This window comes from Sapajus apella, unplaced genomic scaffold, assembly GCF_009761245.1.
Source record: "Sapajus apella isolate SASKATOON/1434 unplaced genomic scaffold, GSC_monkey_1.0 scaffold12, whole genome shotgun sequence".
Classification (NCBI taxonomy): domain Eukaryota; kingdom Metazoa; phylum Chordata; class Mammalia; order Primates; family Cebidae; genus Sapajus; species Sapajus apella.
Window position 1 is genome coordinate 23,649,623 of NW_022436952.1, and position 25,407 is coordinate 23,675,029.

Below are 25,407 nucleotides of genomic sequence, written 5' to 3' on the forward strand. Positions count from 1 at the left end.
CAAACCCAGCTAATTTTTTGTATTTTTAGTAGAGATGGGGGTTTCACTCTGTTGGCCAGGCTGGTCTCAAACTCCTGACCTCAGGTAATCCGCCCATCTTGGCCTCCCAAAGTGCTGGGATTACAGGCATGAGCCACCATACCTGGCCTAAATTCTTAAGCCTTCTATCAAATATAAGAGAAAATCCAGGAGCTGAAGTGTCCTATGGATCCAGTTGCATATTTACCCCGCTCCATCTGTGGTTCAAATGCTTACCAGGTTACAGCAGAGAAGCTGAGCTTATGCATGCTGATAGTAGGTATCAATAATATGAAATCAGGATCCAGTTTTATTTACAACCTTACAGATCCATGAATTCGCTATAATTACATGTACAATCAGAATAGCCAATGACAAAGTACTATGATAGTTAGCTCTTTTCCTTTATCTGTTCTCTGACCTTCTACCTTGGCTATTCACCAGGTTGGTGGAAGAGGGGGTCCCCGGCACTGGCCACTAATTATGTGCCCTCCCTTCTTCTTGTCCTTAGCATCACTCAGGCACACCCTTTCCCCACTACCCTGCTTTACACAGCTGCTACATACCTGTTCACATACATGCTGTATAGATTGTTTCCTTTGATCTCTTAACAACAGCCCTTATATAGCAAGGTTGCTATGCAGATGGTCCATTCATTAATTTATTCTCTTTCCATCTTCCTCATCCCCATCTCCTTATGCTCCCTTCTCTCCGTATATTAAAATAAAACATAAAGAGACAGAGTATTCCTCATTGGATTGTTTTCCAGATTTACAGAGTCTCTGGGAATATTCTGAATTCGTTCTCACAGTATTGTTTTTATCAGGATCCTAAGAAGTGGCAAAGTTAAGTCAGCACCTCCGGGTGGAGGAGTCCCCAGAACGTTTGGTGGAAAAGCCCTGACCTCGGATAGAAAGAGCTGGGCTCTAGCTTAGATTTCTGTTAACCCAGCCAAGTGACTTAGCCATGCTGGCCCTTAATTTTCTGGTCAGCAAAACAAGAGAATTGGGATCTTTAAGGCCTCTTCTAGCATCAACTGAGTGGGATTCTGTTCTTTAGTTACTCATCTACAAAACATCAAGTTTTCTGTTTTTAAACTGATGTTCTTTGTTAGCTCATTCTTAACATAAGTTTAAATCTGTAACTAGTATCTGCTGATTTAAAAATGTACCTTTATTGTTTTTATTATAAAAAGTATTATACTTTCTACCTATACGTTTCTCATTAGTTGTTACCAATGACTCCTCTTTCTCTTCCTTATTCTATCCTGTCTCATCTCATTCTTCATAGTTAAGTGTTGATGACTAATAGCTAGTATCTCAGACTTTTCTAGGCTTGAAATATATGCATATGTAAATATAAAATTCTTTTGACTATAAAGGGATTATATTATACATATGGTTCTGAAGCTTGTGTTTTTATTAGTGAATGATAGAGATGAACATAAGGAAACAATATTCAGTGAAACATAAGTATTCCTTATACTCTTAATTCCCAGTTCTCCTTCCTTAGAGGCAATGTTTATGTATCAGAAATTTTCTGTGTCTATATACACACTTATAGAGATGTGATTTCTTTTTTAACAAAGTGAGAGCATGCTATTCGCTGTTTAGCTTTTTGCTGCTGCTGTTTTTTGTTTTTGTTTTCCTCTTTTGGTTTAATGTTGTATTTTGGAGATTATTCCATGTCAAATAATTCATGTGAACAGTAAGTGCTCAAAAATGTTAATTAAGATCAGTCCTCTAAACAGCTTTCCTATTATTTTTTTAAGGCTACAAAACATTCCGTTGTGCAGATACACTACTTCCTTATTGATATTTCCAATGTGGCTATTATAAATAATGGTTCAGTGTACATCCTTGCTTCTAAGTACTTGTATCACTGTATCTGCAGAGAAATGTCTGTTGAAAGACTGTGCCTTTTATATTTTGTTAAATATTTAGAAGGCATTCGGGCAGTTGGTTGAACCTGTTTGCATTCCTCTCAATAATGTATGAGGCGGCCGGGCGCGGTGGCTCACGCCTGTAATCCCAGCACTTTGGGAGGCCGAGGTGGGTGGATCACAAGGCCGGGAGCTTGAGACCAGCCTGACCAACATGGTGAAACCCCATTTCTACTAAAAATACAAAAATTAGCCAGGAATGATGGCATGTGCCAGTAGCCCAAGCTACTTGGGAGGCTGAGACAGGAGAATCACATGAACCCGGGAAGCGGAGTTGCAGTGAGCTGACATTGCACGGCTGTACTCCTCCAGCCTGGGTAACAGAGTGAGACTCCATCTCAAAAAAAAAAAGTTGAGTTGGGATGGCTTATTTTTATTTTTATTTTTTGGGACGGAGTTTCACTCTTGTTACCCAGGCTGGAGTGCAATGGCACGATCTTGGCTCACCGCAACCTCCGCCTCCTGGATTCAGGCAATTCTCCTGCCTCAATCTCCTGAGTAGCTGGGATTACAGGCACGCGCCACCATGCCCAGCTAATGTTTTGTATTTTTAGTAGAGACGGGGTTTCACCATGTTGACCAGGATGGTCTCGATTTCTTGACCTCGTAATCCACCCGCCTCGGCCTCCCAAAGTGCTGGGATTACAGGCTTGACCCACTGCGCCCGGCGAGGTGTCTTATTTTTGTGCTCAGTTTTCATGTCTGTGTCGGATTTTTTTTTTTTTTTTTAGATGCGGTCTTGCTCCGTCACCCATGCTAGAGTGCAGTGGTGCAATCTCTGCTCACTACAGCCTCTGCCTTCTGGGTTCAAGCAATTCTCCTGCCTCAGCCTCCCGAGTAGCTGGGATTACAGGGGTGAGCCACCAGGCCCTGCTAATTTTTGTACTTTTAGTAGAGATGGGGTTTCACCGTGTTGACCAGGCTGGTCTTGAACTCCTGACCTCAAGTGATCCATCCACCTTGGCCTCCCAAAGTGCTGGGATTACAGGCATCAGCCACCATGCCTAGCCAGATATATTTAAAAAGTGTTTGTTAGCTTTCTCCACTCATTCTTTTTATGGCAGAAGTTGTCTCCAACATTTCCTTTACAGTGTTTCTTAACACACGCACACACATACACCCAGTCAGCCTAAAAAAAACAACTCGTGTAGTTTGCATCCAGAAAGCTAGTATGTAAAACTTTGTATTTAGTCCAAGGGAAGCGGCGAGGGTTGTTGACAGACGCCACTTCCCTTTTTGCTTCATGTGCGCGTATGCGCATGCGCCGCACTCCCATCCGCTTATTGGTGAATTGTGACTTTCTTTCCAAAGACTACATTTCCTAGAAGGATGGCTATTTTTTTTAACCCTCACTTACAAATTGCTATGGAAAAGGGGTTAGAGATTACTTGGTGTTACATAGAAAGAAACAGAGATCTAAAAAGGTGAAATAAGTGGTTCAGGATCATGGTGGTGAAAACAGGGCTGCAATTCTGCCTTTGGGGCTCCTAGTCTAGCCTGTTTGCTAAAGTCACAAATTAAAATGATTCTCTTTGTGATTTTCTTTATAGATCATGCAATGTATTTAAATAGTGAACTGATGGTAACAATTTATAGAGCAAATCTGTTTCATAAAGTAGCACTTTATAAAATACATTCTAGGTGTGTTAATAGATATTAACATGGAAGAAGGCAATATAGAGAACTTCTTTCCCCCAACACCCTCACTTTTTTAAACAAAGCATCTTAGGGTATTGATATTGAGTTATATGTGTCAGTGTTCCATAGTGGAACTATAGAACTATGTTCCACTATGGAACACTGACACATACAACTCAAAACCTAAGGAATCACTGAGCTAGATTGCACTATTGGCAGGAAAAGTCATTTAAATTTGGTCACTAGGGCTGGGTGTGGTGGCTTATCCTGTAATCCCAGCACTGTGGGAGGCCAAGGTGGATGGATCACCTGAGGTCATGAGTTTGAGACCAGCCTAGCCAACATGGCAAAACTCCATCTCTACTAAAAATACAAAAGTTAGGCAGGTGTGGTGGTATGCGCCTGTAATCCCAGCTACTCGGGAGGCTGTGGCAGGAGAATTCCTTGAACCGGGGAGGCAGAGGTTGCAGTGAGCCAAGATCATGCCATTGCACTCCAGCCAGGGCAACAGAGCGAGACTCTGTCTCAAAAATAAATAAATAAATAAATAAATGTGGTCACCGGGAGGAAAGTATTCTTTACCTGTATGTTTCTCAGTGAAAGAACTTGTGTCGTGATCTGTGTCCATGTTTGTAAGTCCCTCTCCAATGGTACTGTCAAGGTCCTTTACCTGATGGCCTGGTGAAGGTGAAGGTCAGAGCAGGAAAAGCACAAGAGTGGCTCAAGTCTCTTCTGGGTGGTAGTGATTGAGTCTGTAAGAGCCACAGCTGACTTGAAGAGCTAACTTAATAATGTGATAGTTAAAACGAGGTAATTTATTCACCATTGGACCTTAACAAGATGTCTGCAGCACACAGCTTGAAGGGGATCGAAGACAGAACCTCTTGGATGATCTTGTAACTCGAGAGAGACTACTTCTGGCATCCTTTAAGAATGAGGGTGCTGAACCAGATCTAATCAGGTAGGATGTTTTCATTTACAGGGATTACTTGGTGGGTGAAGACGTCTTTGTAGATATTACAGCTGTTTCCTCAATGGCTTAATTTAGGAATCAGATCAATTAAGATATATGCTGTTCATTGATGATGTTTGACTCTAATTTTCTACTCAACTTAGTTTTTGTTAATTTTCTAGATTTAGTAAACCAGGTATGTTCAGCTGAATCCCATCTCGGGTGGAGCATACTAAGGTAGACTGCGGGTGAAGTCAGAAAATTTCTTTGGCATTCTTTGGTTTAGTTTTCTGCCTTGTTAACTGCCTTATTAACTCCTGAAGTCACTACTTATCTGTGTGGGCAAAGGAGTTTTGTTTTTTTTTAATTGGCCTGTTGAAAAAAATGAGTCCTAATAAGACTGGTCCGGGGCTCATAGAGGCAAAGGAGTTGTGCAGTTGGATCCTTCTCCCCATTCTTCGCCAGTGAGTGAGTCACACTTCAAAGAGCCGACAGCTGCTCTGAACCCAGCTCTGCTGGAAGACCCGGAGAACGGGTCCGGCTTTCCAAGGCTGAGGTTGATGAACCGTAAATTGTTACATCTTTAGAATTGGCCTCCCACTGCTTCCAGAGCTCCCTTAGCTTCATCATGGGAACCATCACAGAAGGCAATGAGCTTGGGTGGAAACCCGCCTCTCCTCATATTCCATGCAGGGATGATGCATTTACTGTGGAGAGGAGCTTGTTTCTACTTAGTTCCCAGGTAGGAATAGTATGGCTTCCCAAGGGCAGTGGTTTTGGACCCGAGTCATTCATTACCAGCTTCCACCTCGGACAAGTAAACTGGAGTGGGATTGGGGTGGAGACACAGAGGGGCAGGGAGGTCCCAGGTGATTCTAATATACAACAGGGGTTGCAAACCACTGCCTAGGACAAGCTGAAGAAAATGAAACTGATTTTCCTTGGATCCCAGTCTTCTCAGGAGTGGCGATCCAAGGTTTCATAAAGAAACTGTGAAATACAGGAAGGTAGATTAAATGCTAAGTTGCTTCTGTGAAGAAATGAACCTAACAAGGCAGCGAGGGAGGAGCGATACTCTGTTGGCAGTCTCCTGCGCAGGGTTTAAATGAACACAGAAGCCTGTGATGGGCCAATCTACTGTGGTTCCCAATTATTTCCCTGGCATATACAGTCCCAGGGTGCTGGGGTGAACTAAGTGGATGATGGTGGTGGTCCAGGTTGGTTAAAGAGTACAGGTGAGCGAAGGAATCCAAGGTGAATGGAAGGTACTGTCTTTCAGAAGGGGCTTTACACTGAAGGCAGAATCTTTTTAGTTGAGAAATGAATAAGGGGCATAGTTAGGACGGGGAGCTGGTTTCATGAAGGAATAGGGGTCATGTACGGACATGATGGTCAGAAGGGGGACAAAGCATTCAGACCGTTCTGCTTGGTAGTGATGAGGCAATTGTGATATACAGTCATAGTTCCCATTTGAGAAGAGTCTGGTTTGCACCATCTGGTTTGCACCAGACTCTGCTCTTTGCTTGTCACTAATTGTGTCACTTAATGATGCTGAAGAGGCCAACCTATGAATTTAGGCCAAGGGCCTCTTAAGTCCTCCCACTAGTTCCTTGTGGTTTTTGTTTTGTTAGTTTTTGGTCCCCACTTACCTGTCATTATCACCCCTATTCTCTGATCATCTCTGTGTCCTTTAATGTGCTACCTGCTGATAAGCAGCGTCAGCATCATTCGCCTGCTAGTATGTTACAAATTCAGATTTCCCAGCCCCAAACTATGGAATTAAAACTTGCATTTTAACAAGATCATCAGGTGATTTGAATGCATATTACAATTTGAGAAATACGGCTGTGTATTATTTATTTATTTACTTGCTTATTTATTTATTTATTGAGATGGCGTTTTGCTCTGTTGCCCAGGCTGGAGTGCAGTGGCACAATCTCAGCTCACTGCAACCTCCACCTCCCGGGTTCAAGTGATTCTTCTGCCTCAGCCTCCTGAGTAGCTGGGATTATAGCATGCGCCACCACACCCAGCTAATTTTGTATTTTTAGTAGAGATGGAAATTCACCATGTTGGCCAGGCTGGTCTTGAACTGCTGACTTAAGGTGATCTGCCTGCCTTGGCCTCCCAAAATGCTGGGATTACAAGCATGAGCCACTGCGCCCAGCCGGTGTCATTTATTCTTAATCGTGGCATTTTGCATCAAAATCACCCAAGAGAGAATGGAAAAAAAAAAGAAAGAAATACAAATGTCTAGACCATATACTTGCAGAGTCTGATTCATAGTCTTGGGTGAGGCCTAGGCAGCAGTAAGGCTGGAGAGACTGTCAGGTGGTTTTAGTAGGTGGTAGGGTTAGAATGACTTCTCTATGTCACGATATACTAGTCATGAGACTGGTAGCTTTTGTCTGCTACTTGTTTTTGATAGGGTAGGCACTGTGCTAAGCTCTTTATGTGCATTTGCCCAGGAGCTCTTTATAATATCCCATTTTACAGAAGAGTAGTAACTGAGGCTCAGAGGGTTCAAGACTCTAAAGCTAATCAGCCACAGAGCTTGGATTTTAGCCCTGAATTCTTAACCACTGCACCAGCTGGACGAGTTGCTAGAAGGACCCAGTTCTGTAGCTTGCTAGTCACCTCAGTCATCTGGGCTTCAAAATCATTGACCTTCAACTGGGGATACGTGTTGAAAAATGCTGCCCATTTTTCATTAGGAACCAGATGATGTGATTGCTATGAGATGGGCTTTGTAAACTCTAAGACCTTTATTAAATACAAGATGTTATTACTGGAGCACTGTGTCTCCGTCAAGCTAGGAGGAAGCTCATGCTGCTTCCTTGCTTTGAAGACCTTCTGTCCCTCCTGTCATGCCCCTGAGTGCTCTAGAGGGACCTGGTCTGTTTGACCCCATCCTCTGCTGCACCTGGTCCTCTACCCTCCATTCTCCCCTTCCAAATCTCATTTGTTCTGTGACTGCTTCCCTCCATGCCCAGCTTGCTACCTGTTGTCTTATTAGTGAACAATGTTGTGTTAATTCTAGCAGTGGAATCGATGGCTGGCAGTGACTTGTCTTCTGGAGGTATTTTAAATGAAACCTCCTTAAACCCTAGGATTTAAACCAAAGTTAATTAGTTGATGGGAATGTTTAGAGAGTTTGGCAGGTTAGTGTCCAGTGATTTTTTTGGATGGAGGCCTTCTGAGGACCTTTCAGGTCCTGCCACTGAAACTGCCTTATGCTCTTCATGCATATAAGGCTGATCCATGTGGTTGACTAAAGCTGTTGCTTGTCGGTTTCTTGGGGAATGGCTGGGGTGACATGAGGACAGAGACAATACTGGAGAGACACTGTAAAGCAAAGGTAACCGAAGCCCTGAGGGTTGAAATAAAGTAACTGGCCAGATTTATTTTCATGCTCTCAAGATGAAGCTAAGGGCGACATAGATATTGATGTCAACTGGGCATGGTGGCTCGTGCCGGTAATCCCAGCACTTTGGGAGGCCAAGGTGGGTGGATCACCTGAGGTCAGGAGTTCAAGACCAGCCTGACCAACATAGTCAACCCTGTCTCTACTAAAAATACAAAAAAAATAGCTGGGCATGTTGGTGGGTGCCTATAATTCCAGCTACTTGGGAGGCTGGGGCAGGAGAATGGCTTGAACCCAGAAGGCAGAGGTTGCAGTGAGTTGAGATCACGCCATTGCACTCCAGCTGGGCAACAAGAGTGAGACTGTCTCAAAAAAAAAAAAAAAAAAAAAAAAAAGATATTGGTGTATTTTTTCTGTTCAGGACCAGAAGTGTAGGATAAGCTTCTAGAAGAATTCTGTCTAAAAAGAATGTAAGCACTGTAAAGGAGAAATGAGTCCTGTGGAGTGAAGAAGGTAGACGTGGACAGCGATGGTCTGATCCAGATGACATGATGGAGTCTGGCCAAGAGTGAGAAACCAACATGGCGACTGGATATTGAGTGCCATGAAGAAAGAAAATCATTGCAGATACAAAGAGGAAGAAGAATGATGTAGGTGGACTGGAAGGTGAATTTCCCATTCACTTCCATTGGTGAATCCTTGTTGGGCTAGGATTGTTTTAGTCCCATTTACCCTAACAGGAAGGTGTCCACATACACTTGTCTAAAAAGTGCAAGTCCTATAGACATTCCAGAGGAGTCTGATCAATAAGAAAAGTCATACTAGACAAAACCACTCTCAAAAGCTGTGTAGAAGAGTCCCCGGGAAATCTGATCAAGGGCCATAAGAACAAATACCCCGCTAGCGTTGCTCCAACTAGTCAGGGAGGATGGCACTATGTGGACTTGCTGAGGACCAGCAATAAGTATATGGATGCGTGAATGCTAAAGCCAGAGTCAACTGCCGGAGGTCGAATTTCTTAGATTTAAGGTCAGAGTTGCTGGTCTTTGATTTCCTTCCCCTGCCTATGTAAGAGTATTATTTTTGCCTTCTTTACTCCTGATCCCCATCCTTGAGACCTCCCCTTCTTTCCCCAACTTCTCAATACCTAATAGTTCTCTTGCTTGGACCTAGTCCTCTGAGGACCTTAGTTCCGTTGTAAACATGACATGTGTGGGTTCACAGATTGTGTCCCCTTCCCTCCTGATGATCAGTTGCTTAGTCATTTCTAATACCAACTGTTAGGGAACGCTCAGCTCTATCTTTGGAGAAACTCATTCCTTTCTCTGCCAGTTGGTTTCTGTAGTATCTCCCATGACTAACAGAGATTTCCTCAGTCCTCTGCACAGTTAATTCCTAGTTCTGGGCTGCTCCAGTATTTTCGTTTGCTTCTCTCATGTCTGGATTCCTCCAACATTTTTCTTTGCTTCTGTAGTTCTTGGTTTTGGGAGGGTCATTGGGTTGCTTTGTCCCTTTGGGGGTGGAGGATTGGTGTCTTTCCCTTAATTCATGACTTCCAGAAGCACAGTGGCCAGAAAGCCGTGTCAGAACTTTGAAATGTTATAGACATGCTCACTATGGCACATTTTGTCACTCATGCTAGACCATGACCACAACACACTGTAAGAGAACTGGGGTTAATCTGCTAATCAACATTTCCCTAGCAACTCAGTTTACCTTACCAGGACTTGCTTGGAATCTGGTGAGCCTCGCTTCCTAGAGCCCCTACCTCTGTTTCCCTCTTTGTTTACTTTGTGCAACCCCCTTTTCCCCTCTTTCCTCCCCATCCCTCATTCCCTTGAGTGTTTCCATCCCTCTTTCCCCTCCTCTTTTCTCTTCCTCCTCATATGTGGCCTTATTAAGGAAAGTCAAGTATTGTCAAACTTCAGTTTGGATTAGCATTTCCTTTAAACAGACATTAACGTGGCAATCACCTAATGGAATGTGTAGCTGTCATGTGACAGAATCTTAGTTTTACCTTATGGATTACTGGTTATTATTCCAAAGCAGTAAACCTTGGTCTAAATAAGCAATGGTTGACTAATTTAGGGTATTTGGAAACTTGTTAAAGAAGTCTCTGTGCTACAGTGTCTCTTGGAAGAAGATAAGCCCTGTCTCATAAAGCAATGACACAGCCTCAGATTTAAAACCTTCCCGCCCTTTATATTCCAGAGCATTGCTAAATCTCACAATTAGTTAAATCTTTGTCTGTAAAAAGAAAAAGAAGAAAACATTGCATACTCCACTGCTCTGTGACCATCTCAAAGATTATGTGATTAACTCAGCTGCAGTGGGTGGCTAATTGGCTAAGCTTTAATCTTCACACCACCAACTATGTAGAGGATTATAGGGAAAAGGAAGTTGTTTAGAGTTTGAAGTGGCAGTTCTGTGTCAAGAAGGATATAATGACAAGCAGACCAATTGCTAAAATCAAAAGAAGATAATAATGAAATGTCCACATTCTCTTAGCATGCAGATTTTTAAATTTAATTTTAGAGATATGCTTTTCTCTTGCACTACTGACAAAGCATGATATTTCCAATGTCTATTTCGTATCACTGGATTGGCAGCCAAGATGGGCAAAAGAAAAATTTACACTACATTTTAGCATGAAAAATGCTCCTCCCCATTTTAAACCATTGAATGTTTTATTTCAATTTAAATCTTGGCTTGTAAGAAGGATGATTTATGCCTTGTAATACACAGATTTCCTGAAGAATCATTGATTTATACTTCACATTGCTTGATGTTATTAGCACATGACCAAGCTACCCTTCTAGAAGAAGGAAGTTGCTAAGGAATATGCATCCATATCGTAAGCCCCCTCATATGAGGCAATAGAGAAGCCATACATGTTTATCTTTTATTTTAAATTTTCTGAATTTTTAAAAACTTTTTTGAGATGAAGTCTTGCTCTGTCACTCAGGCTGGAGTGCAATGGCTTGATCTTGGCTCACTGCAACCCCTGCCTCGTGGGTTCAGGTGATTCTCCTGCGTCAGTCTCCTGAGTAGTTGGGATTACAGGCATACACCACCACACCTGGCTAATGTGTTGTATTTTTAGTAGAGCGGGTTTCACCATGTTGGCCAGGCTGGTCTTGAACTCCTAGCCTCTGGTGGTCTGCCCACCTCAGCCTTCCAAAGTGCTGGGATTACAGACATGAGCCACCGCACCTGGCCTCTGTCTTTTATTTATGCCCCTAAAATACAGTGACTTCCTAGCTTTTCTGACATGCAAGGGTGTGCTGAAGTCAGTACAGATTTGCTTTGTCCTAAGCGAGTGCAGGGATAGTCAAACCCCAAGGAATTATTAAGTACAGTTAATAATATTACAGTTTCCTGCTAGTTTAATGAAAAGTAGGTAAGGAAGCAAAAATGTGGTGAAGCAAACCTACCTTCATTAAGTAGGTCTTTATTGAGTGCCTACTATGTGCTATACACATGTACTGGAAATGTAATGGTAAAAAAACCCAAAGAATGAAAACACCTGCTTTTTGCAGTTGAGCTATGTACAGTCCAGGGAGAGAGACAAACATGAAATAAAAAATCATACAATCAGTAAAATAAATTCAAAAAAATATATTGTGTTTTGAGAATATATTAGTGGGAAGCTGATTTAGCTAGGGAGACCATATGGTTAATACTTAACAATTTTTCTTTTTTTCTTTTTTGCAAGTGTATATTTTGTCTCCTGATTTAGATATTAAATACCTCAAGGACAAAGACCAAAAAGCCTAGCACAATTTTTAATAAATAATGCTCAGTGAATGAGCATCTTCACACACTTTTCTGTATCTTCCTTAACATCCAGCCCGGAGTTGGGTAGACAGCAGGTGTGTTTTTAATTCAGCACATTTTTGTTGACAGAAAGGTTGACTGAGCCAGGCTGTGATGGACTGTGTTCTGTTAACAAACCTGAGAATGTCACACTTTTTTTCTTTTTTCTATTTTTTTCGAGACAGAGTCTCGCCCTGTCACCAGGCTGGAGTGTAGTGGCACGATTTCGGCTCACTGCAACCTCTGACTCCTGGGTTCAAGCGATTCTCCTGCCTCAGCCTCCCTAGTAGCTGGGACTACAGGCGCGCAGCACCACGCCCAGTTCCTTTTTGTATTTTTAGTAGAGATGGGGTTTCACCATGTTGGCCAAGATGGTCTCAATCTCTTGACCTCATGATCTACTCACCTCGACCTCTCGAAGTGCTGGAATTACAGGCGTGACCCCCTGTGCCCCGCCGAGAATGTCACACTTTTAATACGTGAAAGCTTTTTTTGCCTGCCTCATGTAAAGTCTGTCACGTAAAGGTGACTCCAAGATTCAGGTTGCTTCTTTCTTAGGGTTGACACAAGGCCTCCGTGTTCCCCATGACTGGAGAAGAATGAGGGTGTGGAGAACTCACATCCGTCTTCTGTGCTTTGGTCTGCAAGTTTCACACACTCAGCCCCTTGGCCATAACTAGTTACGTGGCACCAGCCTAGCTGTGAGGGCAACTGGGGAATGTCATCTTTCTGTACACTCAAGAAGAGGGCCTGGTAAAGCACAGAGCTTTGTCTCTGCCTCCCTGATTATTTTAGGTAGTTTGATGGAAAGACAAATAGCTTTAGTCTTGCTGCTTTCTTCTTTGGCAAAGATTAGAAACAGAACTTACTGAAGCCATGCAAGGTGGGCTAAGAGGTGCCCATGGGGGGATTCATATTCATTCGTCATTTATAATGCCCATTCTTGTAGAGTTCAGTTCCCTGGGCATTATAAATGTCAAGGAACTGAACTCTGCAAGAATAGGCATTATAAATGACAAACGAAATGTACACGAAATCACAGCACAGTGAAATTAGTGCAAATGGGTGTGTAGAAGTGTGATGAAGACCGGAAGGGAAGGTTGTTTCTTCAGCAGTTAGGGGAGGAGGACAAAGGAGCCTGGAAAAGAAGGTCGTGCTTATTGTTCTGACCCACTGTGGCCAACGTCTATTAAGGGGGTGCCCAGCTTTAGCTCTCTAGACTAGTGTAGCAGTTGGATGCCCTCAACCACATGTAACAGATGACCCTACTCAAAATGGCTTCAATAGGGAAAAATGTCCCATGAAATAAGTTGCAAGTTAGAGAAATGAGAGGGTTGATTGACAGCCCAATGTTGCCGTCAAGGCTTCCGGTTCTTGCTGTCTCTTCATTTACTTCACCTCCCAGTGTTGGCTTTCCCTTCATAGTGACTCCTCTCGTGGTCTCAGAAAAGCTATAGCAGTTCCTAGCCACGCTCCAGGCATAACCATAGAAGAGAAAGGAGAATGTGTTTTGCATAAGTCATGTAATTCATATGGCTAAGACATCTACAAAGCATTTAACAGGATTCAATGAAAATCTTTCCACTACATCTCCTCCTCCTCTGCATAAGTAATAGCTCTCCATAATTTTTTGGCATATCCTTCCAGGGTTCTCTTAAGTGCATACCAGCAAATATGCATATACTGTTTCCCTCCATCTTTTACACAAATGGTAACATATACATAGCATTCTACAACATTCTTGTGTCACCTGATCAAATATCTTGGAGATTTTCCCAGTTGTGACATAAGGTTTTGTCATTAGTTTTTGTAGCCTTATAATATTTCATTGTATGCATTTACTGTCATTTATTTAACTAGTCTCATATATATGAATATTGTTTTCGGTCTTTTTCTATTATAAAAATATAGTAGTGAGGGATTTCACATATGTGAAAGTATATCTCTGTGTAAGTTCTTAGAAGTAGGATGGCTGAGTGAAAAGGTATGTGCATTTATAATTTTGATAGCATTTCACACATTATTTTCTAGTGGGGTAGATCCAGTCTAGGCTTGTGCCAGCAATTTATGGGAGTGTCTGTTTCCCAACGGTTTTTCCCAAAGAACGCTGTTAAACTTTTGTATCGTACTCCAAACTAACATATAAAGAGAGTTTTATGTAGTATAATATCTTAGTAGAGTATTATGTAATTATTATATATAACTATAGTGAATCAAGGTTATAAAGAAATTCTCCTGCAGTTTTTTTCTGGTACTTTTGTGGTTTTACAATTGTTAAAGCTTTGATCCATTTGGAATTTAACTGGTGAAGAGTATGAATCCTACTTTTTTCCTACTTAGCTCTATCCTATTTTTGTGAATGACTGTATTTTTTACTTAGTAGTTCGTCTATCTTCTCATCTTCAAATGTAAGATGCTGCATTATCATAGAATAGATTCCCATATGTATTTTGATCTATTTCTGGTCTTTGTAATGTGTTCCATTGGTCCTTCTGTCTACTTATGTGCTAGTACCACATTTCTAAAATATGGAGGCTTTAAGTTTTAATACATAATAGGACGAATCTACCATTACACTTCCTTTTTTTTTTTTTTTTTTTTTTTTTCCCTTTGCTTTGTGGCCAGGCTGCACAGTGGCACGATCTCGTCTCACTGCAACCTCTGCCTCCTAGGGTCAAGCAATTCTCCTGCCTCAGCCACCCAAATAGCTTGGAACTACAGGTGTGCGCCACCATACCCGGCTACTTTTTGTATTTTTAGTAGAGACAGGGTTTCACCGTGTTGGCCAGGCTGGTCTCGATCTCTTGACCTCGTGATCCACCTGCCTTGGCCTCCCAAAGTGCTGGGATTACAGGAGTGAGCCATCACACCCAGCCGAGTTTTGCTTATTTTTTAAACATGAATCCTGGAATCAGCTAATGTAATTCCAAAAGAGAGAGCAACTGCTTTTTGTTTTTTTTTTTTTTAATGGGATTCTGTTAAATCTTGAAATCCTTTACAATGTTGAATTTTCTCATCCAAAATCATGGGACTTTCTTTTTGTTTCTCCAAAGCAGTTTTCAGGTCTTTGAGTAATGTTTTCTTCAAAAAAGTGTAACATGTTTGGTTAAATTTATTTGTTTTTTAAAATCTTTTTGGTGGCTGTTTTAAATTTGGGTTTTTTAAGTGTGCTTTTCTGTTGTTGTTTATATGAAAGCTGTTGATAATGTCTGCTGTTAATATTAAAGCCACTTTCTTGATTCTCTAATAGCTTTCAGCATTTTTTTTCTCTTGACTTGTTTTGTATTTTTCAGTTACTTGTTTTTAAAGCTTCCTGGCTCCCTAATTGACTTTGACTCAAAATAGAAGTAGATTACTGTACCACATGACCATGTTATACCAGAAACTATGGGAGATTGGAGTTGCTGTGATTGGCTTGGTTTGTTCAGGAGAGAGAGATTCTTGAGCTGAGGGTGAGGATAAAGTTATCGTCTCTGAGCAGTGGAGCCCTGAACAAAGTTGAGGTTCTGGTAACAAGGAAGGTGAGGCATAATGATGTGGGGTAGGCAAGTTGTAGTGTGTATTTCAGCTCTTCTCTGCACCTCCCTAAGTAACAATCTCTCTCTTCTTGAAGTTTCTTGAGGAACCAGAGACCCAAGTTTCAATTCTTTGACCTCATTAAGAACCTTCATTTCTTGTTAATTCTCCTTTTATTGAAATCCCAGAGAGGTAGTAACTCAGTGGCCTTTTTTTGAGGGATTATTTTATTTAGGCTCAAGTGAACCTAAGTCATTACTTGAAATCTCCAATTCACTTTTTAAAGAAGCTGGGATGTGTACACCTACCACTTGTCTTCCTGAAGAGGTTTAAGAGAAGTACTTTTGAAGTGCAAGGAGTTTTCGTTTGCTTGTTTTTGTTTTTGTTTTGAGATGGAGTCTTGCTCTGTCGCCCAGGCTGGAGTGCAGTGGTGCTATCTTGGCTTACTGAAGCCTCTGCCTCCGAGGTTCCAACAATTTTCCTGCTTCAATTTCCTGAGTAGCTGGGATTATAGGCACATACTACCATGCCCGGGTAATTTTGTATTTTTAGTAGAGACAGGGTTTCACGATGTTGGTCAGGCTGGTCTGGAACTCCTGACCTCAGATGATCTGCCCACCTTAGCCTCCCAAAGTGCTGGGATTACAAGGCAGAAGCCACTGCGCCTGGCCTGCATGCAGTTTTAACATGACACATTTATACAGTTTCATAGAGCTGGTGGTTTCTTCTACAGACAGATAGTCTCGTATTTTTTTTGTTAATTCTTGTTTAATTCTATTTTGAGAAGTAATAGCTTTTGACTTTGTCTACACATCTGGAGAAATGTTAATAGATAATTTGGTGCAAGGACTGATAGTATAACATAGGGAGTATTTGAAATAGGAACTGATCAGAAAAATCTGGAATGTATGTTGCCTTAGCACATTTTTTGCAGTCTTAATGGCGCATCATCTTCTTTGCTTCACAGTGTATCTTGAAGGTGATGCTTGAAGCAGAATGCTTAGGGTAATATTCTTAACTAGTGGTCTGATACCAGCCATGTAATGTATATAGTGACCGTGTTTTCTTGGAGAGAAAAACTAGATATGTCATATGATGAAGTGTTTTTTTGTGACTCTTCTTGGTGGAAGAGGCAGTTTGCTTGATAGTGCCAGGCCAAAATGTTGATCGTTCCAGTGGTTTATGGGAATGAATATTTGTTTTTGAAGAATTCTTAAAAATATGAATTTATTTTTAAAGTAAAATGTTATATTATTAAACTGCACAAAAGCGTAATCAATGAATATTCAGGCTCCCTCTACTCCTCACATACAATTTCCTTCCCCAGAAGCAGCCACTTTTAATAGGTTTCAGTGTGTGTGTCCTTCCAGAGGGATTCTACACATATCCAAGGATACATGCACGGGACAGGAATTATAATGTAATATACATTCTTTACTGCACATCTTCTCTTTTGCCTAACAGTGTATCTTAGAGATGACGGAGTAGAGGCCTTAAAGTCATACCCTTAAGTATCTTGAAACTACCTTAGAACTTGACTGTGTAGTTATTTGAAATTTTTAGGTTATGTATGTACTGATAAGTCTGATTATCACCAGAAGAGATCTCTGTAGCCACTTAGTTTGGATTTCTTTTCCCCCCACCATGGGATAGGAAGGAAGCTCTATTAGCAGCTTGACTTCCAAATAGAGATTAAATTTAAAGAAAGATGATCTGTGTGGATGGCTGATCTAGCAAATAAAACCAGAGACCTTGAGATCTGAACAAATGGTCATTGCAACTCCATGTCATTGATCAAGTCAAGAAAGGTATCCAGCTATGACTGTGCAGAATAGAATGAAGCATAGCATGACCACACACGAGCAGCATCAACCTGATAGTTTCTCTCCTCAGAGGGTTTTTAAAGCTAGGCAACAAAGAAAAATCAAATGACAAAAATTTTAAGGATGCTATCATAGTAGTTTTTAAAAAAAACGTGAGCTCTGTAGAAATAAATAAAATGAAAGATGTATGTGAGATCTGTAGAAATAAGTAAAATGAAAGCTGTATGAGACTTTACACTGAAAACTATAAAACATTATTTAGAGAAATTAAATAAAGCCAAATAGATAAATATAGAGTAGTCCCCTGCTTAAGTGCAGGGGGCACGTTCCAAGATCCTCAGTGGATTCCTGAAAGCTTGGGTAGTACTGAACCCTATATATGCTGTGTTTTTACCTGTAAATACACACCCATGGTAAAGTTTAATTTATAAATTAGAAACAGTAAGAGATTACCATCAATAACTAATAGTAAAATAGAGCAGTTATAACAGTATACTATAATGGAAGTTATGAGAAAATATGGTCTCTCTCTCTCTCAAAATACCGTATTGTCTGTAATATTTTCAGAGTATAGGTAACAAACTGGAAAGTGAACCTTTGAATAAGTCGGAATGGAGTCTTAAGATGTTTAGATCTCTTCAGTCTCTGCGCCGCATTCAGAGATTGGAGACTCAATATTGTAAAGTTGCCAGTTTCCTCAAGATTGATTTATAGATTTAGAGCAAACCCACTTATAGCCCCCAGCCAGTTTTTTGTTCCTGTTTTATCACTTGAGAAGCTGAATGCAGCCACTGTTCATGTGGTAATGCAAAGAGACAAGAAGAGCTGAGACAATTTTGAAGAATACAAAGGCCGGAGAACTCACATGACCAGTTATCCAGACTCACCATGAAGTTGTAGTATGGTGTCAGCTCAAGGATACACAAATAAACCAGTGGAACAAAATAGAGAGTTCAGAAGCAGTCTCACACACATATTGTCATCTGATTTATGTGCATGATGTAGTCTTTTCAATAAATGGCATTGTGTCAACAACTGGATATCCACATGGAACAAATGAACCTTGGCTTCTGCTATCACTCTACATAAGAAATCAATTCCAAAAGGATTGTAGATCTAAAAGTGAAGGGTTGAACCAGAGAGCTTCTACAAGAAAACAAGAGAACATTTTTATGATCTTGGGATAAGCAAAGATTTCTTAAACAGGCCACAAAAAGCACTAACCATAAAGGAAACAAGTGATAAGTTGGATTTCATTAAAATAAAAAGTTATTTTATCAAAAGATATCACAAAGATTGAAAGATAACCTACAGAATGAAAACCTGTGTTTGCAGCGCATATATTAATATTTGACATAGGAAATGTATCTTGGATATGTGAAGAACCCCTATAAATCAAGAAAAAGGCAATCAACCTCTTAGAAAAACATAGGCAAAAGACTTGAATTTCACAAAAGAGAATATTCAATGGCTGATGAACATATGAAAAGGGGTTCAGCTTCACTAGTCATCAGGTAATTGCAAACTATAGTCATGATGTCATACCATTATACCACAAGAATGGCTAAAATTAAAATGATGGGCATATCAAGTGTTGCTAGGATGTGGAGCAACTGGAGTTCTCATATACTACCGCTGGATCTGTGAATTGTACAACCTCTTTGGAAAACCGTATTTGCTGAAATAGAACTATACAAAAGACATGTACAAGAATGTTTATAGCAGTGCTATTTTTTTTTTTTCTGTTTTTTTTTCTTTTTTAGAGACAGGGTCTTGCTATGTTGCCCAGGCTGGAGTACAGTGGCTATTCACAGATGCAATCATAGTGTGCAGATGCAATCATAGCCTCAAGCTCCTGGGCTCATGCGATTCTCCCACTTTAGCCTCCAGAGTAGTTGGGACTATAAGTGTCTCTGTTTACAGTGCTTTTCTTAGCAGTCCCACTTGGAAATAACCCAGTGAACATCTATAGTATAATGAATAAATACATTATGGCATGTTCATACAGTGATGTCACACAGCAAATGAGAATTAACAGTCTAAAACTATGCACCACACTGTGGATAGATCTCAAACATCATGTGGACTAAGCCAGACAGAAGAGTTTATACAGTTCATACTGTATGGTGCCATTCCTATAAAGGTGAGACTTACAGTGTCAGAAATCATGAAAGTGGTTCCCTTTGGGGGAAGCAGTGACTAGAAGGGTGTATTACAGGGTTCCTGGGGTTCTGGGCATACTCTGTTTCTTGCGTAGTGGTTAACTGCGGGTATTCACTTTGTGAATCATCTTTGAGCGGTACACTTGGGATTTTTCTTTTGTATGTTCTACTTGAATTAAAGAATATGTGAGTACAAATATATACATTTATATACATGTATTACACTTGTGAGTGTATATGGTTATATTTGTCTACATACGTATACACTTACGTGCATGCACACACACACACACACACACACACAGAGCTATGTCATGAACAGACCACAAGATGGAGATGTAAGTCAACAGAAAGACAAACAGCCCATCCCAGCTGCTAGATTTTGAAAAGTTAGGGTTTTTCTCCCTTTAAAGTTAAGACAGAATGTTAAGAGTGCTTGTATTAATCCTTTTCAACTTCAGGAAATGAATTGTATCACCTTCCAGTTCTTTCTGTGAGCTTTTCCCTCTTCCCTCTTGAAACTGTAAGCCTGTTTGTCATTTTTATACTTCCCCCTTAATGACTCTGTAGACTCAGCCCAATCCCCACTTTGTTTATTCTTCTTTCTCTCTCTTTCACCTTCTTTTCTTACCTTTTTCTTTCATATTTTCCCTTGTATTGCGCTTTCCCTCTGGAAAACTGTGCTTGATTTTTGGCTTTTCTTGATTTTAGTTTTTATTTCCTATTCTTCCTTTTTTTTTTTTTTTTTTAAAGAAGAGGGATATATTTAATACCTTTCTCTAATAGTTGCTACTTAAGTTGTCATTTACTTTTGTAGATCTTTGTTTTCGTATTATCTTCCCTTTCTGTATTCCCTCCCTGCTTCCATCATGGGGAAATGACCCTTTCATTGGGTTTAAAATAGGTAATCCACATGATACACGCTCATAACAGGTCGAAACATACCAACGTGTAACTCAAAAGTTCATACTCTCTCTCCCTTTTTCCCCTCCAGTGCCTTTCTCTTAAAGTAACCAGGATTGGCTGTTTGGAATTTCCCTTCCCCACTTTTATCTGTGCTTTTACAAATATAAATTTATAAACATATATACGTAAAAATGAGTTTTCCTTTTCTATTTTTAAAGAAAACAGAGCTGTACTATACATATTCCTCTGTAATTTTACTTGTTTCACTTAGGGAATTTTTTCGCTTAAATATTCATCAGTTATATTCCACAATATAAATATGCAGGCATTTTTCCAGCCACTCCCCATTTGATGGATGTTGGGTTGTTTAGTTTTTTTGCCATTGCAAAGAGTGCTGCAGTAAATATTCATAAGAACTGTGGCTTCTATTTCTTTAGAAACAGAGTCTTCAAAGTGGGATTATTGCGACAAAAGGTATGAGTGTTAAAGATGTTAATAGGTACCAGTATGTCTTTTTCATGTTTTCTTTTCTTTTCTTTTTTTTACTTTTTTGAGACAGAGTCTTGCTCTGTCACCAGGCTGGAGTGCAATGGTGTGATCTCAGCTCACTGCAACTTCTACCTACTGGTTTCAAGCAATTCTCCTGCCTCAGCCTCCTGAGTAACTGGGACTACAGGTGCACATCACCACGCCCAGCTAATTTTTGTATTTTTAGTAAAGATGGGATTTCACCATGTTGACTAAGCAGGTCTTGATCTCTTGACCTCATGATCCGCCTGCCTCAGCCTCCCAAAGCGCTGGGGTTACAGGTATGAGCCACTGTGCCCGGCCACCATGTCTTTTTCTGAAAAGTTGTGGTGCTTACATTCCATTCAGCTATCTGTGCTGAGGGCCCCTTTCCTTAAACCTTAGCTGTCAGTGGGCGTTAGAATTTGATGAATTTTGTTGCTCTGATGAGTAAAAAATGGTATCTTCTTTTAACTGTAGCCCTTAACTACTGCTATAGTTGTGACTTTTGGTATGGAAAATAAAAAGATTCCTTGCCCCTGCATGTATTAATTCTAAATCATAAAAAAAATCATTTGAGAATTGAAAAAGAAGGAAAATTCCAGTTACTGAATAAGCAGGAAGAAGAAAGAAGAATTACCTAATCACATTGTATTTTAGTTCATTATGTTAATTTTAATTTTTAGTTTTTTGAGACAGGGTCTTGCTCTGTCACCCAGACCAGAGTACAGTGGTGAGATCATAGCTTACTGCATCCTGGAACTCCTGGGCTCAAGTGATCCTCCCACCTCAGCTTCTCAAGTAGCTGGGATCACAGACACATGCCACCATGCCTGGCTGCTTTATTTTTATTTTGTAGAGATAGGGTCTCTCTCTGTTGCCCAGGTTGGTTTCTAACTCCTGTGGTCAAGTGATCCTCCTGCCTCAGCCTCCTGAAGTGCTGGGATTATAGATGTGAACTATGCTCTGCCTCATTATGTTAATTTTAAAAAATGTTTCCAAATTGTGTTTTCTCTAACTGAAAATTTTTAAGAAATTAAAAAACTTGTTCTTGTGTGTTGAAAATGAAAGAGTTATTTCTCCCTCTTTCTCTTCTCTACTTACCAAGCAATTTTTAATATATGACAGTCATTGCTAAGCATATGTGAGTGTGGGTCCCAGGACATGCATGTAGGATGCATGTGGAGTGGGGCGTTTTTAGACCCCAACACCCTCACATGTGTATTGCTTTTTTATTTCTGATATGGTGTTATAACTGAAGGGATTACTTTTTTGGTTTACAAATGATGAGACTGAATCTTAGAGAAGTCATGTGCCCAAGGTGAATCAATGGAAGAGAAAGAACTGGAACTCAAGTCTTCTTGTCCTTTGCCCTGGGTTTTGTCTCCTGGACTTTGTCTCTCGTGCTTTTGAAATCTCACCATGATTCCCTTTTAGGGGCCCTCATGTATTTCTTTCCCACTGGCTTGGAGTTCTTTGTCTTTCACACTTGCAGAGACGGTATCATCTTGTTCGTAGGCACAGTATTCCACCAGTTGTTCAAGTGGCATATTGCTAAGTTTGCCTTGTGTGATTCTGTGGAACAAGCAAAGGATTTGGCATTAGACAACCAGGGTTTGAGTTGTAACTGCAGATCATTTGCAGTAAAACGAAGGTAACCATGACTCCTCAAACTGTTGTGAAGTTCAAATGAGATAAATCTATGTGGAGGCCCTTTGTAAACTGGGAAGTGTTCTGTAGACATTAATGAACAATTACACCATCTTAGCAGAAGGGAGTACAGAGATGGCATGCCATTTGGGAATGCCTTTCTATCTTGAACAAAACAACAATACATGATAGTGTATAGTAAAATGCTCCACTGTGTGGTATGAGCCGTAAATGATCTGGGAGATTAGAAAATGGAGAAATCAGTGCGAGGTGGAGGGGGCTGAGAAGACCATGTATTTACACCACGTGTTTTCTGTCTCGTGTACTTTCTTGAATCCTGCTCTTCCAAGGGTGGTGGTAGTTTCTAGACCAGTCTACATATCAGTGCCCAGCTGATTGCATAAAAGTCACCTGAGGGAGCTTATACATTCCTGGGCCTTGCTCGCAGAAGGAAAGGATGGCATTGTTAAAAGCATGGGTGTTAGCCAGGCACAGTGGCTCACGCTTGTAATCCCAGTACTTTAGGAGACCGAGGCAGGTGGATCACTTGGGGTCAGGAGTTCGAAACCAGCTCAGGCAACATAGTGAAACCCAGTGTGTACCCAAAAATACAAAAAATTAGCCAGACACGGTGGCACATGCCTGTAGTCCCGGCTACTAGGGAGGCTGAGGTGGGAGAATGGCTAGAGCCCAGGAGGCTGAGGTTGCAGTGAGCCAAGATTATTCCAGCCTGGGTGACAGGATGAGACCCCATCTGAAAAAAAAAAAAAAAAAAAAGCCTGGGTATCCACCAATAATTTGCCATTTTAGATGTGAAGTAGATTAATTGGTATAATAAATAGCAAGGTTATTGAGGTGAAAATTATGGCTCTGTAGGCGGTCCTTGACTTTTGTGTGTCTTGAATGGTATGCATTATTCACTGACACCCTTTGTGGTGGTCTGAATATTAATGTCCCCCCAAGATTCATATGTTAGAACCTAATACTCAAAGTGATAGTATTAAGAGGTGGGGGCTTTGGGGATGTAAGTCATGAGGGCTCTGCCCTCAAGAATGGGATTAGTGCCCTTATAAAAAAATGTTGAAAGGAGCTTCCTTGCCCCTTTGGACATGTGAGACCATGTAGAAGGCACCACCCATGGAGCAGAGAAAAAGTCCTCACCAGACACTATATCTGCTTATGCCTTGGTCTTGAACTTCCCAGCCTCTAGAACTGTGAGCAGTAAATTTCTGTTGTTTATAAATTGCCCAGTCTGAGATATTTGGTTATATCAGCCTGAAAGGGCTGAGACAGAAATTGATACCACAGTGGGAACAAATTTATACATCATGCGTTTTTTTTTTTTTTCCCCGTTGTGTACCTTCTTGAATCCTGTCTTTTTAAAACATAATTTCCATATCAGTCTGTGCATTGGCACCCAGCTGGTTGCATAAAAATTGCCCGAGGGAGCTTACACGTTCCTGGACCTTGCCCTGAAGAGGAAAAAGATGCCAAGACTGAAAGTGTGGGTGTCTGTCTCAAAGTTTTGTGTTTTTAGACATGAGTTAGATGAATTAGTATAATAAAAAGCAGGGTCACCAAGGTGAAAAATGATGACGACGTAGGTGGTCCTTGGCCTTTGTTCATCTTGAATGCTGCATAAGCATTATTCATTGACACGCTTTGATGGCCTTTTAATACCTAATTTGGATTTTTGTACGTCGGCTGACAAACACACATTTCTGTTAATATGCTTGATGGTGGTGCTACCTGCCAGCTGATAATTTTGTTTCACTAGACTCGCATCTTTGTTCATAGAACAGTGTTAATTTGCACAATTAATTGAATATCTTACTGCTTTTACGTTTATAAAATGAGTGAGAATGGAAACAGGTACACTAAAGTGAAAGCAGTAATGTTGAGAGGAAGATGAGAATCATTAGGCATGCCAAATGCCTAAAGCAAAATGCAGAGAGTTCATCTCGACTGGACACTCATTGAATTTATCATAACTGTTTGGTTATGAAGAACCAACTGGAAGAAAATGCAGAGTTTTTATTGCCGGTGGTATGAAAAGGCATAGCTCCAGGAACAGCGATTCCATCATACTACACAAACTTTGTTAACTTTTCTGCAGCTGTTTCTCTTTAAATATACTGTATATATATTTAATTGATACATAATTGTACATATTTATGGGGTACAGTGTGATATTTTGATACATGTATATAATGTATAATGATCAAATCAAGGTAATTAGCATACCCATGACCTCAAACCTTTATCATTTCTTTGTGTTGATAACATTCATAATCCTCTCTTCTAGCTATTCAAAAACACCATAAATTGTCATTTGCTATATTCACCTTAGCATGCCACAGAACACCGGCACTTCTCCCATCTAGCTGTACTCCTGTATCCCTTAACCAACCTTTCCTTCCCCCACCCCATGCCCTTCCCTGCCTCTGATAACCACTGTCCTACTCACTGCTTATATGAGATCAACTTGTTTTATCTTCCCGATAGCAGTAAGAACATGCGTTGTGTTTGTAAACGTGTTTTCAAGCATGCGTTGCATAATAGGGAAGCTGCTTGCAATAGTTGGCCCTCCTGGATTGCTGCGGCTGAACTGTAACCAGCAGATGGCTCTCAGTCACCAAAAGTTTGCTAAAGCAGCTCATTCATCTTTTACTTGGAATTCTTGTTTTTTGTATATCACCCCTTTCTGCCCCTCTTCTACTTTTAAGGTACCATGACCTGCAACATTTAAGGAACAGAAGTGTTCCTTTCGATTTTGTTTTTTGCTTGATTTAAGATGGGCTATATGACTCTCTGGAGCAGTGCTCTGGGGCTTCTGAAATTTGAGTTGGAGGCCCCCCAAAAAAGACTTTCAATGGCCACACTGCACATGTCTGTTCTTCTGTGAATTGTTTCATTAAGGTTTTCATTTAATGTTAAAACATTTTATTGATAAACTTGGCAAGCAATGAATAAGAAAAAAATAGGATTGCCTTTAAATTAGAACAGTATTTGATTGTAGTAGATTTTAAAGGTGCTATAGTGAAATTTCTTTGGATAATACGTAAGGAAGATATTTTCCTTGTTCTAATTCTTATTTCTTCTGGACTCATACT

The 25,407-nt window shown here is 40.5% G+C and overlaps 1 protein-coding gene across 2 annotated transcripts in view; it reads left to right on the forward strand.

The window, feature by feature from the left end:
- STX8 (syntaxin 8) overlaps positions 1-25,407 on the forward strand; it is a 314,660-nt gene that overhangs the window by 27,976 nt on the left and 261,277 nt on the right. For both annotated transcript variants that reach the window (XM_032280297.1, XM_032280296.1), the window contains exon 4: positions 4,449-4,559. In XM_032280297.1, coding sequence (XP_032136188.1) covers positions 4,449-4,559 — 111 coding nt within the window. The remainder of the gene's footprint in view (positions 1-4,448; positions 4,560-25,407) is intronic.